At 47.7% G+C, this 17,770-nt stretch overlaps 1 protein-coding gene across 1 annotated transcript in view; it reads right to left on the reverse strand.

The window, feature by feature from the left end:
- The window catches only part of SORL1 (sortilin related receptor 1), a 157,086-nt gene that overhangs the window by 56,068 nt on the left and 83,248 nt on the right, over window positions 1-17,770 (reverse strand). Inside the window, exons 17-23 of the mRNA XM_025465194.3 lie at window positions 14,609-14,781; window positions 13,408-13,539; window positions 11,304-11,395; window positions 9,856-10,102; window positions 9,089-9,227; window positions 3,407-3,580; window positions 1,756-1,869 (exon numbers count right to left, since the gene is read on the reverse strand). Coding sequence (XP_025320979.3) covers window positions 1,756-1,869; window positions 3,407-3,580; window positions 9,089-9,227; window positions 9,856-10,102; window positions 11,304-11,395; window positions 13,408-13,539; window positions 14,609-14,781 — 1,071 coding nt within the window. The remainder of the gene's footprint in view (window positions 1-1,755; window positions 1,870-3,406; window positions 3,581-9,088; window positions 9,228-9,855; window positions 10,103-11,303; window positions 11,396-13,407; window positions 13,540-14,608; window positions 14,782-17,770) is intronic.

The raw sequence follows: 17,770 nt of genomic DNA on the forward strand, positions 1-17,770 counted from the left end.
AAGAAAAGGTTTGTTAAATAACTTCGTAAGAGCCAGCAAGGACAGTGCATAGTTTTGCTGGGCCCAGATGACTTCAGTGAGTTGAGTGCCTCTAAGGTTGCTTTCTGGCTGGGGTGGCGTGGGAACCTGCGACAGGCTCCACAGATGGCTGGCAAAACATGTCCACCATGGAGCCAGGAATCACCCACTAACCTGTTCTTATAGCACAAAATGGCAAGTGAGCTTCTGGATTTCCAGTGGGAAAATATTTGCAAGAGAAGTCTTCACACTGGCTTCTGGCTTCCCTGCTTCTGGTCTTCCTCCCAGCCAGTGCCTTCTGCCCACTGCTTCTCTTTCCAAAGGCAAAATTCTTATCATGTTATTTCAGTGGTTCTCAACTGCTCTTCTGAAGAAAGTCCCCAGGCACCTGCTGCTGGGGGCACCATAACTAGCCCAACGTCCCCTTGCCCCACTGCTCCCGTTCATATTATTGATGACTCATACCAGTTTCTTAACCGTGCCACATACACCCTCACCTCTGGGCTTTCATACCTGCTATTCTCTTGCTGACAATCATGCTCCCTCTACCTCTGCTTGCTTCACCTCTACTCACCCTTCAGGGCTCTCCATAAATGCCTACCCAAGTTTGATTTGTGTGCTCTTCCTATATGCATATGGCACTCCCCCATTCTCACGCTCACTGGCTCTACTGTAACCGCCTCTCTACTCTTCCAACTCCTCTCTGGACTGCAGACTCCATGTCATTCCCAAGCCAAACACACAGCCTAGAACAAAGGAGTTCTCAACAAATACTTGCTGAATGAATGTATGAATGTATTACTCAGTGTCAGAGGGCAAAGCATCTCTTTAGAAGTTAACGTCGAGGGCAGCCCGGGTGGCGCAGCGGTTTAGTGCCGCCTTCAGCCCAGGGCGTGATCCTGGAGACTCGGGATCGAGTCCCACGTCAGGCTCCCTGCATGGAGCCTGCTTCTCCCTCTGCCTGTGTCTCTGCCTCTCTCTCTCTCTCTCTCTCTCTCTCTCTCTGTGTGTCTCTCATAAATAAATAAAAAACAAATCTTAAAAAGAAAAAAGAAGTTAATGTCGAGACTATTAAAAATTAAAATCTTGCCATAAGTAAATTACTCATTATAAGTACTTACTTGTCCTTAAACCCTGCTGAACAGAATCATGCTTTAGGAGTTACCCTTAGAAAGTTTACAGTCCAAAGATGATGTTTCCATGCACACATATCAACATCCCCACATTTCAAGCCAAACTAGGCATCATCAATCAGTTAGAACGATTTCTCTGGAGCCTGGCCGGCAGCCAATATCCACTGACTGGATGGCATACAAAGCAAAACCTGTTTCCCATCTCTGAAAAGGCTGAACACTGAATTAGCAGATCAAGGGATGCCACCTGGTCACCAGCTTTATCACAGTGGTAGGGCCACAACGAGAGCCCAGACAGCCCGACTCCCCAGTCAGCTCAGTTTCAGCCAGGCAGGCCCCAACTGGTAAACCCTTTGTTAACGAGCAGTTCCCTGACCTGTGGGGCTTGGTTTTAAATTAAATAACCACCTCTATCTAAATGCCTTCCTCTGTTCTCCAAGCCCCATCAGCTCACACTGGGGTCACCCACCATGGCGGGCCACCGGCCAACACCTTGGCAGCAGGAGGCCCCTTCCTCCCGGCCCCCCGGGCGCAGCTGGCCAGCCCTCCAAGTAACGGTAAGTGTGCAACATCCCGAAAGCCCGGCCGAGCACGGAAGACTCACGGCAGTTTCTCTCGTCGCTCATGTCACCACAGTCATTGTCAAAGTCACACCACCAGATGCTGTTGATACAGTTCCCGTTGCTGCAGCGATACTGGTTGCGGAGACAGGTGTTCTCTGGCCAGCGTGGGTGGGCAGAGGGGGAAACGAGATGAATATTATTCTTACTGCTGGACCGCAAGACTCTCACTTTTGAGTTTCCATTTCTGTTCCTCAAATGACATGCCTTAAATGGTAAGGAGGAAGAGCGGTGCCAAGCTCACCTGCGTGCAGGAGCATACAACACAGGCCTCCTTCTTTCCTCTTTTAATTACAATTAATGAGGGGTTGGGGGTGGTTATAACGATGAAAAAGGACTGAGATGGTGCCAGTTGGGTCCAATGGGTAGACACCAAACACCGATGTTATAAGATACTAATTATACAAGGAACTGTTTGAGGGGCTGTGTCTACACAATACAAAAACATACATGTTCAATATATTTGTACCTGTGTGTGTTTTATACATATAGCCATATATATCCACTTTTTCAGCTAAGTAAGTTCCAAAGGATAGATAATACTCCTAGGACTTTTTCTACCCACAATGCAAAGGAAAAAAAAATGCTTTGTTCAGTAAACCGAGTCAAGAACACATGAAGCCTGGCCTCTTTGTTTTGATCACCAAAAGCATTCCAAAGGAAAATATTAAAAAGTCTTTGTCTAACTTAAGTGTTCACTCTCTTTGTCTCTAAGCAGCTGTAAGATGTCTGGAGCCTGAGAGAGAATCTCCAGTGTCTAAGGGAAGGGTTATCCTTTCTCCATTTGTATTTCTTATGGAAAAGAAACCACGGGGGTCCTCTGTGTGCTCCCCTGCTCAGGACGGAGAGGCTTCTGCAAGGAGAGAGGCTGTGATTATGAAGCCAATACAATCTCAAGAATAAAAAAAAAAAAAAAAAAAAAAAAAAAAGGCAGGGATGTGGGTGCTTCCTGGAGGGGCTCCCCCTTCACCTCACTGACAGTCAGGTGAGGCTGGGACAGGGGACGTGGTTGGGGCACAAATCAGAGAGGAAAGAAAGATCAACACAGGTTTTAAGAGGAAAAATTTCAGAATCTATGTCTTTAAATTCAAAGAAAGAGTGGATGACACTGCTTTAGCAACTTGGTCACAGTGAAGAGGAGAGCTTCAGAGCCTGCAACATCATTTTGAACGTTCTGGACATTTCTGGACTGGCAGGGGGTGGGAGCATCAGGGGAGAACTGCTGGTGAGCCTGGGCAGTGAGCAGTGAAGGAATCCAGTCCCTTCTCCAAGTCAGGTTTGGTCCAAACTTCTAGGAAGCAGGTGAAGCTGAGAACCCAGATGTGGGGGATGGGTGAGGAGAGGCAGACACAGAAAGACGAAAAGGGGAGATCAGGAAGGCCTGTGTTGTCTGACATTAAACCAAAAGCCCAGCTCTCCTGTTTAAATAAACTGCACAGGCCTGTTCCTGACGAGGACTACAGGAGCACAGGCCTCAGAGCCTGGGCCAGGATGTCACCAAGTACCTGGTGGGTTTTATTTTGATCTAGAGCATTCTATGTCACCCAAACCCATGGGAAACAGAGAGCATGGGGAGAGGGGATGGAAGAAGGGAAGGGGGCCTGTGGTGGAAAAGACGATGGGGATGGGACGCACCTTCTTTGATGCAGGTGTGGTTCTCCTGCTGGTAGCCCCGGGGGCACTCACACATCAGGTCACCAGATGGCAGGATGCTGCTGGCCACGCCATCTGGACACCGGCAGCTCTTACTGTTGTTGGCCTTGGGCAAGCACAGCAGGCTGCAGGGCCTGGGCACGCAGGCATTGCTTCCTGGGGAGGAGACAAACACGGCCACGTCCGGGTGAGTCCACACCAAGGAGACCCTGAACGGGGGCCTGAGATTCAAGACCACCTCCTAATCTTCAGACACGATGGCGTGAAGCTCAAAGAGAGAAACGGGGGGTGGTGGACGCTGCAGCACGTGCTGTGCCACCTCTCTCTGCTCAGAGCCCTGAGTGAGGCCACGATGCGGGGGGGGGGGGGGGGGGGGCTTCATCAGATGGCCCTGGAACCAGGCCAGGTATCGGCTCTTCCTCCTTGGGGACTCGGAACTGGGCTCCAAAACCTATGCGGGTCAGAGCTGGGCAGAAACAAACTCCAGAGGGTGAGTCCGGAGGATACAGCAGACATTTGGAGCGGAGGAAAGGACAAGACCAGGGTTCCGGGGGGAAAGGGACAGAGAGAGCCAGAGAAGGGGCGGCCTGGCCATTCCCGGCACCAGTCTCCATCAGGCTCGCCTATGTTTTCCATCTCTGAGTTCCTCACAGTCTCCCTTTATGCTTTTATTAGCTCTTTTTACTTGAGTTAGCGTGAGTGGGTTTCTGCTCCTATGACCCAAAAGCCCTTCATTAAAACCACACACCTGAATGATGCCGGGGCCCAGATAAACATCCCGGGCTCTGTGAGCCACGTGCAGATGCTGAGCTGAACAAGGACCCAACCACAGGGCCCTCCCTGGCCTCGGCACTACCTGTCCTGCGATAAACCCACACAAGGACTAGTAAATGTGGGCCTGTCCCTTTCTCCAATCTTGTCTTGGGTTCGGCTTTCCAAAGAGAGGGCCAGATAAAAATCCATAAAATCCTTCACTGTACTCTGGAGGGAGAACCTTTGTGGGTGAACGGTGATGGAAAAGGTATTTTCTTATGCCCCACATCTTTCCAAGGAGGAGGGGAGAGGATGCATAAAGCACTTCGTAACAGCTAGAAATACAACTATCAAGCAACATAAAAGCCACATAAATTACGAAATGTGTGCTCTTTCTTTTGGCTGTGACTACTCATCATCAAAATTGAGGAAAATAAATACAAATGCTTTGATAAAAACTCAGCCGATAGTGGTTCTTCAGTGGTGCCATCTCACGGCATCTCCACTGCCCAGAATCCCATCCAAGCAATCTGTTTCCATCCAGCCAAGATTTTTGCTATGTCATGCCTATACCGGCCTGCTGGTGGGAAAACAGGGTTCATTAGCAACCATCAGTATTGATAATACCCACAGTAGCTTTGGATGCATTGGTACTTCATCAGTATTTAACTGGCATACATATATGCCTCTTGGCAGGGGCATCTGGGTGGCTCAGTTGGTGAAGCATCTAACTCTTGATTTCAAGCCCAGGTTGTGATATAAGGATCATAAGATGGAGCCCCGCGTCGGGCTCCATTCTCAGCGTGAAGTCTGCTTGGGATTCTCTCTCCCTCTGCCCCTCTTCCAGCTCGCTCGTGTGGATGCTCGTGCACTCTCTCTCTTTAAAATAAATAAAATATTAAAAAAATAAAAATAAAAATTGCAATGACATAGCAGCAAGTGTTCCTTTGATGCTAAGGACCTGAGAGCATGAAGCATTACGAACAGAGGAAGTACACACACCCACAGAAGGGAATCCATACGATGAAACATTCCAAAGGATTCTACAAATAATTCAACCCAACTCTGAAGGTAGCATTACCATAGTAGAATAACCAGCTGACGGAAGCAGAAATGCCAGAAATCAATTCACCCCTATCTGTTCCATGGGTAGAGATTGGTCCTTTTTTTGAAAGACATATGCCCTAGGCTACCAGGGAGGAACACAGAGCTGCCGCTAATGAAAAACAACGTCAAGAGGATCTGGAACATGTTCTTTGTATTCAAAGGACAACATATCACTTAATGTTCCAAGAAATTGAACAAGAACAGAATATTTGAACAATACTCAATGACGGGATGATAATTCCATGTGGGCTAGGCCTGGTAAAATAACATGACTAACATTTTCACATATGGAGCAAATGTTCCTACCCAAAGAAGCGAGAGCCAGGGGTCTGAAACCCAAAATGAGGTGCAGTATTTCAGGAAGCTGGTCTAGACAGAGATGTATATAGTCTGAGAGGCAGTATCCAGGGGCAAACCCCAAACCAGGTAGAATGAGTCACTGACCCCAAGAGGTAGGCAGGGCAGGTGCATGTGGGGTGCTACAAAGCCACAGCATGTCACAGAGAACCTGGGAGAGCTTGGAAGGAGCATTTAGCAGAATTTCACCAGAACATAGCCACAGACTCTTTATAAAGGATGCTGCAGTCTCGTGTAGGTAAGGCAGGCAGACGTGAAGAGTGGACAAATGACAGTCATCACCTCCAAAGATGTCCCATTTAAAGATCAAACAGCTGCATGGTGTCTTCATTGGGCAGATTCAGAAACACATTCAGATTTCCTCTTTGGAAGATTCCTCCAGAACCAGTTGAAGAGCCAGAAATGCTATTATCTTGCTTAATTATCTACATGCTTGACAATTTTCAAAATCAAATCCACCCCACAGGATAAGTATTTGCCTTTGTTGTAGATATTTAAAAGCTTTAGCTTACTGCAGACTCTGAAGGACAATCCCCAGAGCTCCAAAATATTTTAATCCATTGCAACCCCAAGTGGATAAACCATCAGCCATGCAAAATAAGCTCTTCAAAGAAAAAGCACTCTTGATGAAGAATAAATCCCAGTAACACTACATAAAAATCAACCAGACATATAGATTAAGACAGGCGTCTGTTCTTATAACCAAATAACTGCGACGGACATATGTTCCAAATGAACAAAACTGTTATCACAAACAAAAGAATCGATCAACATCTAGTACTTCTGTATCACTGTCACACACCAGGGCAGTGCTATGCCAACAACAGATGACAAAGGGAGCAGAGCCTGTTTCGTGGAAGTCAATATGGCCGTGGTTCAAATTCTTACCACTTTCTAAACATCCGCTGTAGAAACACAAACCTGACTTTCACGTCCTCATCTAGAAAATGGAAATATGAACAGTACACATGGATTTTGCAAAGGTTAACTGAGGTTATCCAAGCCCACAAAGCACTTCGGTGTGGTGCTTGCGACACAGTAATCCCTTAATAAATACAGGTTTTATTTGCATTATTACCTTACACTTGGTGAGCGGGCAGTCCTACATGTGTTAGGAGCAGATGCCAAAAATAATAATTGACTGGCATCAGGCTTGGCCGATAGGCATCATGAATTTGTAAAACAGAGTCCCAAAAAAGCAAGCAGGTTAGAGCAAACAAGTTCAAGGCCAAGAGGTACCTGCAGCATACAGGTGGTGCTAGCAACCAGATGCCATTTCAAAAGCATTTGGTTAACCCAACCTTGCTCATCTGAGAGATCACAGACTTGCTTCTCTGGCCCTGCGTCTGTGGGTGGGAGCTCAGCTGCAAGGATCCTGCTCACACAAAGGAAAAAAAGAGAATCCCAAAGCCCAGTGGAGGAACAGAGGAAGGAGCAAAGAGAGAGCTGTGGCTGGAGGTGATGCTACACAGTCCTGGATCTGTGTTCTACCCACCGGCACATGTCTCCTCCATCCAGACTCCAGCCAGATTCCCAGAATTACTTCGAATGGTTTAAGTGAAGGTGACTCTTTTGATGCATGAAGGAGACTACATGTGCACGTGCTGCTTAGACCACAGACTATCCCTCCTACTGCTCCCCAGGACCCAGCTGTGACTGGACATCAGCTAGAATGGAGCAGGTGACCAGCCAAAACTGGGGAGGGGGAGACCAAAGATCACTGGGCCATCTGAACTTGGTGTTTCAGGAATTGTCATGTGCTCACCACACACATGCTTATAAGCACTTGTCAAAAGGAAGACCCACTTTCTGGACTGAGCGCTAACTCAAAGAAATGCTGATGATTCAACTCGGCTTGCTAGGGACACCCATCAGCAGGGCTGGGGGTCCTCCATCAAACAAAGGCCCTGACTCTCAGCCCCTGGACGTGTGGAGCAAGAGTCCTTCATCTCCCTATTTTATTTTTTTTTTAAGATTTTATTTATTTATTCATGAGAGACACAGAGAGAAAGGGAGAGACATAGGCAGAGAGAGAAGCAGACACTCTGTGGGGAGCCTGATGCAGGACTCGATCCCAGGACCCTGGGATCACACCCTGAGCTGAAGGTAAATGCTCAACCCTTTGAGCCACCCAGGGGCGCCCTCCCTATTTTAAAACAGGCACCTCCTCTAAGAAGAATGTGACTCCTTGGTTTAGTGGCAGAGCTGGAAGAAAAGCCTAGCTCCTAAACTAGCGAGGGACCTTTGAGAGAGCTAATTCACCTCTAAGATGCCGTTCCTTAATCTATGAACCACAGATCATAATGTCAGCCCTGCCCATATCACAGGTCCATTGCAAAGACCTAACAATAATACAGACTTACATTTCCAACATTCTTTACCATTTTGTAAGGGTGCTGCCAATGCTATCTTCATTGGTTCCCCCCAAAATAACAATGGTATCTATAACCGTATTATTTCCCTCAATCTCTCAGCCCAGTGTCAGCCAAAACCCACAAAACTGCGTCAACATTCTAGTTCAAAACAGGAAACCTAGCAGTTTGTCAATAAAGGCAAGTCAGCAGACCCAGGATGCTATTTAATCCTGCTGAGATAAACAGGGTGCTTCTTAAAGGGGCTATTCTTCCGGGAGCATCCTGCGGTCTCTCCTGTAGAACCAACAGTGTGGGTGACACACAGAGGGAAAGGGCAGGAAGTGAGCAAGGAGGCTTTCAGCTGAATGAATAGTCTAGGCCTCCAGGACCGGCGGGTCACAAGGCTTGGAGCACCTCTTGAAGCCTCACTCGACAATCTTCAAGACAGCTACTGTTTATACCAACTGGCACCTGGTCCCTTTTCATGACCTCTTTCAACAAACACCGAGCCCTACTAAGTGCTAGGCAGCAGCAAAACTGTTGGGGGAGGGGGAAAGACCCAATATCCTTCTTCATGGGGTTTAGGAGACTCAGGTGGAGACACATTAAGTAATGCATCACATAACTACACCTCTCATTACAAGGGAGTTAGGTGCTCGATGAGCAACAGGTCACCCGGGCAACCAGAGGACAAGATGGGACTCCCGCCGGGAGGCAGCAACTGCCAGCGCACCCAGCACAGCACCCAGCACAGCGCTGCTCCCTGTAAGGTTGCCAAATGGGGATGAAGCACATGCTGGAACTCTCCAGCTGCAGCAGAAGCCACACCACCAATCAGTCAGGGGCCAAAGGCAGGAGGAGGGTATAATTACCCACCAAGTATCACACTCTAGGCAGGCGAAAACATGCTGTCTTCCAGCTGTTTGTGTACCATTAGAAAAGAAATTAAGATGTCATTAGGCAGAAATTAAATAATGTGCATGTTGTCGTGAGAATAAAGATGCAAGCTGCCAGCCCCGCCTGAGCAGCAATTGCCCACACCCAGCCCCTTCCTAGAGACCAGCTCGAGAGAGAGGAAGCAGGGGATGCTTACCAGTTGTCTTGCCCTTGTAGAAAATCTTCATGTCCATCAGCCCCGTGAGCTCGCTCTTGAGAACCACCATCTGGGACCCGCTGAATTTGGAAGCTCGGAAGATGCTGAGCTGTGACCAGTCATCCCAGTAGATTTCATTCTAGAAGGAAAACCTTTGCTCATCGGTCCAGCTCCAGGGTCTCCGATTCTAGACCCTCAGTAAGAACGAGGGGCCACCCATATGAAGGACACCTAACATTAATGGGGGAATGATCACCCCATCATCAAGATTTCACTGAAATGCAAAGCAGTGGTTTTATCCAGACCTCACCAAAGAGTCACACTGAAGGAACTGCCCAACGGAAACTATGTGATAAGCATTCGAATTTGACCACAGCCCGACCCTTTGGTTTGAAATCTGCTTCCCAACGTCAAGAAAAACCAACTGTTCTGTTCTCTAGAGGCAAAGCAGTAGTGCCAAGTAACACAGGTGGTACGGAGCTCACCTGAGGTCATCAGGGCACGAGGTGAGCATGAGATGGAGACCCCAAGCCACAACGACCGGCACTCGGGGGCAAACGGGGATTTTCCTGTGAAACCACCTCAACCCTTAGCCTTTTGAACTATGAGCAGTGAGCAGCCCGGACTCCTGGCAACTCTGTCTGACATCCATCTGTAAATGAGCTGATTTTCTAGAAGTCGGACAAGCATCCCTGCAACAACCCAAGACAGCAGCTCTGCACCTGCTCTCATGGACTGTCCAAAGCAGGGAGCAAAGAAAGCCCCACCTTAAAGACAGCAATGGCGTAGGGGTGGGGGAGGTTGTCCAGGACGATCGAGCGCCGCTGGCCATCAAAAGTGATCCGCTCAATGCAGTCCAGGTAGGCGTCTGTCCAGTAGATCCACTGGTCATCCACAGAGATGCCATTGGGCCACTTCACGTCCTCTGACACGAGACGATGGACGGCAGAACCATCCATGTTGCTCCGATAAATTCCAGGCTTCAGGTCCCCCCAGTCGGTCCAGAACATCACCCTGGTCAAAGCCGGGAAAGAACGCACATCACATCAGACCTCAGGTAACGGGATCAAGATACTACCCCAAAGAGGTAAGAAGCCTCTCTAGCAGTTAGTTCAGCAGGATTATTATTATAAGCTGTAATTATAATACTTAAAGCCACCAAATTTCTTGCCCCAAAATTCCTTTCCTGGAATTTTTCTACAGATATAATCAAGTTATGTGAAGACAATGTACAGAGACGTTCATCACAGCATTGTTCATACCAGCAAAAAAACATGTATGTATTACATGTAGAGACACAGCACACACTTTTAGGGGGACATAGAAAGTGACAGACTCTGGTACATACAAAAGAATATTATGATGCCTGAAAATCTCTAAGTGCTCACGTGAAAACAGCATCTTCAAGCCACGCAAAACGTTTTGAAAACGTGCAAAACAGTAAATATCCTACGATTCTATCTGACGCAGGAGTGTGCCTGTGTGTTTTAAGGCTATGTGCTTGCACGTGGGTAAAAAAGAACTCTGAATGATACACAACAAACTAACCCTGACTACCCCTAGGAAGTGTGGGGGAGAAGGGTTAAGAGTGAGAAAGGAAAGGAGGGAACAAATATTTTTCATACCATAAACTTCTTTTCTCTTAATATTTTAAATCAAGTACATATATTTTTTCTCTTAAAAAACAGATCTAATTCTCAATCACAAATACTAGAAGGATAGAACGCCTAATCCAGAATTTTCTTTCAGCTATGTTTCCTTAAGTTAAGGAATTAATAAAAAGCACCTTTGCATTTCCCAGGGGCATATGAATTGCTTGCAAGAAACTCCGCCCCAAGCTGGGGCGGGAGGGTAGGGAAGGGATGGAAGGGATTATAAGTTTGCATCATGCATCAAACTCAGGATAAAAATCCTTGCCATCTCCAACCAGGCCTGACTCCGCTCTGTCTATGGAAAGACTTTTAATAATACCTTTCATTGGAGAAACACCCCACAGATGTAAGACATCTGGATGCGGAGAGTCTGATGCTTGCTAACGAAAGGGAATGGAGTTACCCGACAAGATGACTGAGCTCTGGTTTCAAGACTCGAAATCAACAGATTATTTCAACAGCCATCACCAGAAACAAGTTTGTGTCCAGCAGGTTGCACTTCCACGAGAACCTGTCTGCTGCAGCATCTGCCACATGCTGATTACCTCCGGGGCAATACTCACCCATCCTGAGGCAGGAGGACCAGAGCCCTGGGCCGATCGAGCACAGAGGAGTTGACGATCGTGAGTCGGAAGTCACCATCTGGATTAGCTACCTGACAAAAAGAGGAGTGGGGAGGGGCAGGAGGGGAAGCCGAGATGGATCTGAGCTCCCTGGGAAGGCCCCCATCACAGCTTCCTACTGGGCTCCCCCTACAGACACGGGCCTCTGTGGCTCCCCCATTCCCCTGCAGACTCATCTGGGAAACCTGCCCTGACGTGCGGTCAGAATGAGCTATTCTCTCCTCTGGCTCATGGGACAATGCTCACAGGGTCTGACAGAGGAGCCAGCACTGCCACCTGCACCCAGTTCTGGAGGCAAGACGATAGATCTGCACAAAGTACTCAGTATGTATTATTTATTTAACCCACCTACGTTGCTCCATGCTCCAAAGCCACCAATGGTTCTACACTGTCCACAAAACAAACACAGAGTGTCTCAGCTTTACAATTAAGAATCTCCACAGGCTTTTAATTCTCTCTCCTCCATATTCTCTCTCCTCCACTTTAGCCCCAACAACTTCAGTGAGGCTGGCCATCTCGTGGTTCTCGAAGCCTGACATAGTCCTCCTCGTCCGTCTACCGTCACCATATCCCCTACGGGGCCTGACCACAGCTCCACAATCAAATCGTCTCTCTCCCTCGAAACTCCCCTCCAGGCCCAGCTCCTCAGCTCACTCCTCTGACCCGCCTTCATCAACGAGCATCAGCGACTTATCTTACCATTCTGTACTGACAGTACCCGAGCTGTGTGCTGGGAGAGTATGGACAACTTAAGCTTTACTACATCCTTCTAGCACCTGGCAAAGTGCTGACCACACACAATTAAAGAAAGGAGAGAACCAAAATAACAAGACCACCGACGTACTACTCAGTATGTGCCTGGCACTGTCTTTTCACTCATTTCTCCCAACCGCACTGTGAGATGGACACTAGTGATCCTCTCCTCGGGCTCAGCTCAGATGCCACATCCTCAGGGCCTTCCCACCCAGCTGTGTAACGCTGCCGCACCCCAAAGCCACACGATCACACCATCCTGTTGGACGTTCTCTGCAGGACTCATCACTGTTAGAACTGATGGACTTATGTCTTCATTAGTTTCCTTCCTCCACTAACATCTCGTCTTTAGCAGAACAGGAGCCTGGGTGTCTCGCCTACTGCTGTATCCTCACAGCCTCCAACCATACCTGGCACGTACCATGCCAGAAAAAGCACCCGTCGGATGACAGGGTGGATAAATGAACCTCTGTCTCACAGATGCAGAAACTTGCCTGGCTTCCTTAGCTACCAGAATGAAGACTGAACCCAGGTCTGGCTCTTGACTTTGTGGCTTTTGGCTTACAACTGCTCCAGACTCTCTGTGCCTCCTTGCTTCTACTGAAATTTCCACATGACCCACACCCCAGGCCTCCACGTAGTCAGTACAGAGAGGGGCGGAGACAATGCCCCAGGGCCTCAGTAGTGACTTCCAGGAGTTGAGTGTGCCTATAAGACCACGACTTTGGTGTTGGAGAGGCCCTTTCTTACCCTCACATCGCCTTGGATAGCTAAGGTGCAAATACATTAACAGGGTTGTTGTGAGAACCAAATCAAGTAAATTCAACCAAAGTGGTTCCAACTGGGCTTGGCACAAAGGAAGTGCTCGCTGTCATCAATCATCATGATTATGACCATGATATGGTCTTAATTACTCTAATCGACTACAATAATACTACAGCGTGGATAATACAGCACTCTAATAATGCTATGGTGTTATATAATTATCATTATTGTTTCTAGCACACGCTCTGGCTAGCCAAAATAGCACCATTCAGGGCATCTTAATGGAATCTCAGTCTGATGGGTGCAGGCATCCTGTTTTCACGTGGGACTTTCGGGGCAATGCCCAAGAATTCTGAAACTATCTGCCTTTTCTTCCTTTCCCAGAGGCTCACCTGGTCCATTCTCTGGAATTCTCAAAGGATTTCTAGAGAAGCCTGGCACGCTGGCTCCTCCCACTGTGTCAAACCTGGCTCAAGGCCCAGATGCTGCCCCCTACTCAATTAAGGACAGGATGGAATATACGTACCTCAATCTTTTTAAAGCCAGAATCTACCCAATACAGTAACTGGCTGAGGGGTTCAAAAGCCAAGGCTTCTACGGTCTCCAGGCCAGAATTGATGATCACTTCTTGCCCTGTACTCCCATTCAAACAGAGGCGCTATGGAGACAGGGGAGGGGAGAGAAAAGGTTGTGAGTGCTCAAATGACCTCGTGCCAACTCGGTCCCATGGATGGCCACCCTTTACTCCACTGGCTTTGACAGCCAAGGAATGAGATGTCTTTTACCAGTAAACTTTCCACATGAGTGAAGCCGGCTTCTAATAAAAGCTTTCCTAAAATATATTATGGCTTCCTGTTTCAAGCAGAATACCTAAACAGAACCTAATCATTGATATTACTCTGCATTTTCATTACAAACACTGGTTACCGAACGATGCTGTGTCCCAGTAATGAGGTCGGAGATTACTGACAAGCACGAGTCTGTTTGCTTTGAAAATAAATGGAACCAGACTGCTGTTATTTTTAAGTTCTCGTGGCAGCTTTTATAGGCTCCTCTCCCTCGGGAGGCTCCTGGCCATCAGGTGCTGTCTGGGACAGCTGCACGGCGCAGTCGCTGCCAGGCCCTGGAAAACCCAGGCACTGTATAATTTCTCTTGGGTAGGAAGTCCAGATAAAACTTGTTAGAATTGCTTTTCTAAAAAGGATTAAATAGGCAATGAATAAAGATCAAATAGCTCTCCTTTAAAATGCATGGGCTGGAGTCTATGACTATCTATCTGGCCTGTGTGGGGATCTTTACAGCTCACTTCCTGGTTCTTGACTGTGTTCAGAATAGCTGAAGTGGATAATTACGTGAACTGCGGGTAAGTCAAGTGTTACTATATCATGGCTTGGGAAGAAGGACACTTCAGAGGCAGCTGCTGTGATAGTGACTCAGAATCCTACACTCTGAGACCTCAAATCTTCCCAGCAGGAAAAGTGAGGCCTCCTTTATAAGCCAGACTGAAGATCTGGGGCTCCTTCTGGTCCTTCCTACAGGGACAGAGGGAGGCAGGGCAAGAAAATAGTAAAACAGAAGAATGAAAAGTGTCACCTGTCAGCCCTGAAAACAGTCATGACTTCAAACCTCTAATAACCCATTTCCCAAGACCGTCCTGAAGGAAGCTTATCGGGATCGGGAGGTCACAAGGCATGGGCCCCCCACGAGCAGACCAAGGGTGGACGCACCTGGATGATGTCCAAGGCCAGGTCCGACCAATATAAGCAGTTGTGCTCATAGTCAAAATCCAGAGCCACCGCTGCCCGCAAGCCGGTGAGAGGCAACTGCTCGGTGGCTCCTGAGGCCAGGTCATAGCGGTGGATGGACCTCCGCATGGCGTACAGGATGAATTCATTCTCCTCTGCAGAGACACAGACAACGACAGAGAGGGTGGGCCTGGGGGACGCCGAGGAGGTTGCTAGCACATCTCACCTATTTTCCCCTCACGCATACACCTCAGCGCCATTGGCACACAGGGTAGATCAAGTGGCACAGCACAGGCATCAAGATTTCGAAGGTGCGTAAAATGAAATCCCGCCTTAAGGAGCAAGGTCACTCCAACTCCCATAAATCTGTTTCTCATCTGCAAGCTGTCCTGTTACATTTGTTTTGTTCACTTAGATGCCCGAGTCATGTCCAACATCCATGCTCCTGAGCTCGGCCCAGGAGTCTTTAGAGTCACACGTGACGAAATAATTACCCCACTCAGCATGTTCTCACTCGTCCCATGACTGTATCACATGGCACCGTAATCATGTTGACCAGAGACTCCTGGTCCCTGAAGACTTACAGCTAATCTGGATGTTCACCCATCCGATATTATTCGCAATGACACACAGCAATTCTATCAACCTATTATATTTTCAAAACAGCAACAATAACCTTTGTTCTCGGATACTTACAAAGCGTTTCCCAACATCATCATCACAAAGACTCTATTTCATCTTAAAAACTATAAACGCGCATACTACGTGCCAGGCATCGTTTCGCTGGTGTAATGACTGCATAATGGAAGAACCACTATTAAGTCAATTTTACAAATGAGAGCACAGAGGTTAACACGCTCAAGGTCACACAACTGGTAAGAGGTGGAATCAAGGCTTGAACTCGGCAGTCTGAATCCAGAATCTGTGTTTCACCCACTACATGATGCTGTCTGTCACGATACATTTGTTAAACACTGTCGTTTTTCAAGATACAGAAATAGAGGCCCCGGGGGCTGAAGGAGACTTCATGTCAACGAGTAACTGGGAGAGCTGGTGCGCCCTCTCTTCCACTTAGGGAGCAGGATGGAAAGCATCCAGATTCTTCCACAGTGGTGGAGACGGGCGACACACCTGAATCCATGTCCAAGGGTCCACTCGCCAATGTGTTGCAGATGGGACCTGAATCCCTCTGCTGCACACCTGCACAGTGACTGTTTCTCTCTTTCTTCCTCATTCCCTCATTCGGTGAGATCCCAGGGACTAGCTACCCACTCTGCATAAGCGCTTCAACAGAGACAATGCACCAAAAAATAAATCTATATGCAATTTTTTTAAAAAAGGTTTTACTTATTTGAGAAAGAGAGAGAGAACAAGCTGGGGAAAGGGGAAGAGGGAGAAACAGGCTCCCTGCTGAGCAGAGAGCCCAATGGAGGGCTTGGTTCCAGAACTTTAGGATCACGACCTAAGCCAAAGGCAGACACTTAACCGACTGAGCCACCCAGGCGCCCCTACCTACAATGTTTAATAAAAGTAAATGTGTTCTTTTTCTTTGGTTTCACTTCATTTCAAAAGTTTCTAAGCCACCACTACATGGTAACTGATCTCTTCTGGTTTTCAAAAGAAGTTTCCCACTGTGCTTCCCAGTGAAGAGGATCCTTACGATGAAAGCTGCCAAGCCTGTAAGTGACAGGCTGTAAGAAACCAAGGACTCTCGTCGAAGCTGCCGTGGAGAGCCACGGAGGATACACTCATGCAGCAAGCCTCCCACCCCTCGTTTCTAACATCTGCAAACCCCAATCTGCAGCTTCAGTTTTTCTTCTCACCACCCGATGCCCTTATAGCAGAGCCTGAGTCCAGAAATACTTGCCTTAGGATTAGGTCCAGAGGAAACTTCTGCTTTTCTGTGCTCAATGATTAACTTAGGAAAGGAACAGAGAGGCACCTGGGTGCTCAGTGGTTGAGCATCTGCCTTTGGCTCAGGGCGTGGCTTTGGGGTCCTGGGATCAGGTCCCGTATCATCGGGTTCCCTGCAGGGAGCTTACTTCTCCCTCTGCCCATATCTCTGTCTCTGTGTGTCTCTCAGGAATTTTTTTTTTTTTTTTAAAGGAAAGGAACAGAATTCTTAGCCAATTCCAGTCATACCTGAGAACAGCCTGAACATGTGTTATTTTATAGTAATCATAAAGGAAGAATGACTTCATCTTTAAAAATCCTTCCAGGTGGGGCGCTTGGGTAGCTCAGTCAGGTTAAGTGTCTCTGCCTTTGGCTAAAATCATAATCCCGAGGTCCTGGGATTGAGTCCCCATACGGGGCTCCCTGCTTAGTGGGGAGTCTGCTTCTCCCTCTGCCTCTGCCCCTCCCCTGCTCGTGCTTTCTCTCTCTCTTAAATAAATAAAATCTTTTAAAAAATTCTTCCAGATGACCTCCTCTTTGCAAAGATGCTATGGTTCCCATCAGCCCTGGGAAACCATCCTTTCCTTTCGTGGTACACCCCTGCCTTTTGTGCCAGGCATTTTCTTTTTCTTTTTTTACATTTAGGAGGTGGGCCTACACTACAAATGTGATTTTTCCACTTTGTTCCCTGTTCTCTTTTTCTCCTCAGAAAAGAAAATAGCTCTCCTCCCAGTTTAGATGGCTTTAAACAAACTGTTTTGTCCCTCACTGGATTATCTTCAGAAATGTTTATTGCAAAAGTATGTACTCCAACCCTTAAGAGCAATCACTCAAACCCTACTCACCCAAACCCTCATCAATAACAGCTCTTGTGAGGAGCGTATTTGAATATTATCTGCTCATTTGCGAGAATCTGCTGAAGCCGTGTTCTTTTGAAGTCTCCACAGTGAGGGATGTTAATTACTCTGGTAATGATGGAAGATTAAATTAAGGAACTAATGAGCTTAGCATGAAAAACACAGAGGCGATCTGGCAAGCAGGAGAGAACGAGGGGGGTGCTCTGCAGAGGACCACGCACTTCTCATGATCCAGCGGGCGCTGATGGCTGTTCCATCAGACACCCCCGCCAGGTCACCTCCAGCCATCCACCTCCATGAGAGAGGGAAGAGCAGCAGGAAGGGCTCCCAGGAAATAAGGGAGCTCTGCACGAATAAGCAGTAGAAACAGAGCAGGAAAGGAAAGGTGGCTAAG

The sequence above is a fragment of the Canis lupus genome, chromosome 5 (assembly GCF_003254725.2).
Source record: "Canis lupus dingo isolate Sandy chromosome 5, ASM325472v2, whole genome shotgun sequence".
Taxonomy (NCBI): Eukaryota; Metazoa; Chordata; class Mammalia; order Carnivora; family Canidae; genus Canis; species Canis lupus.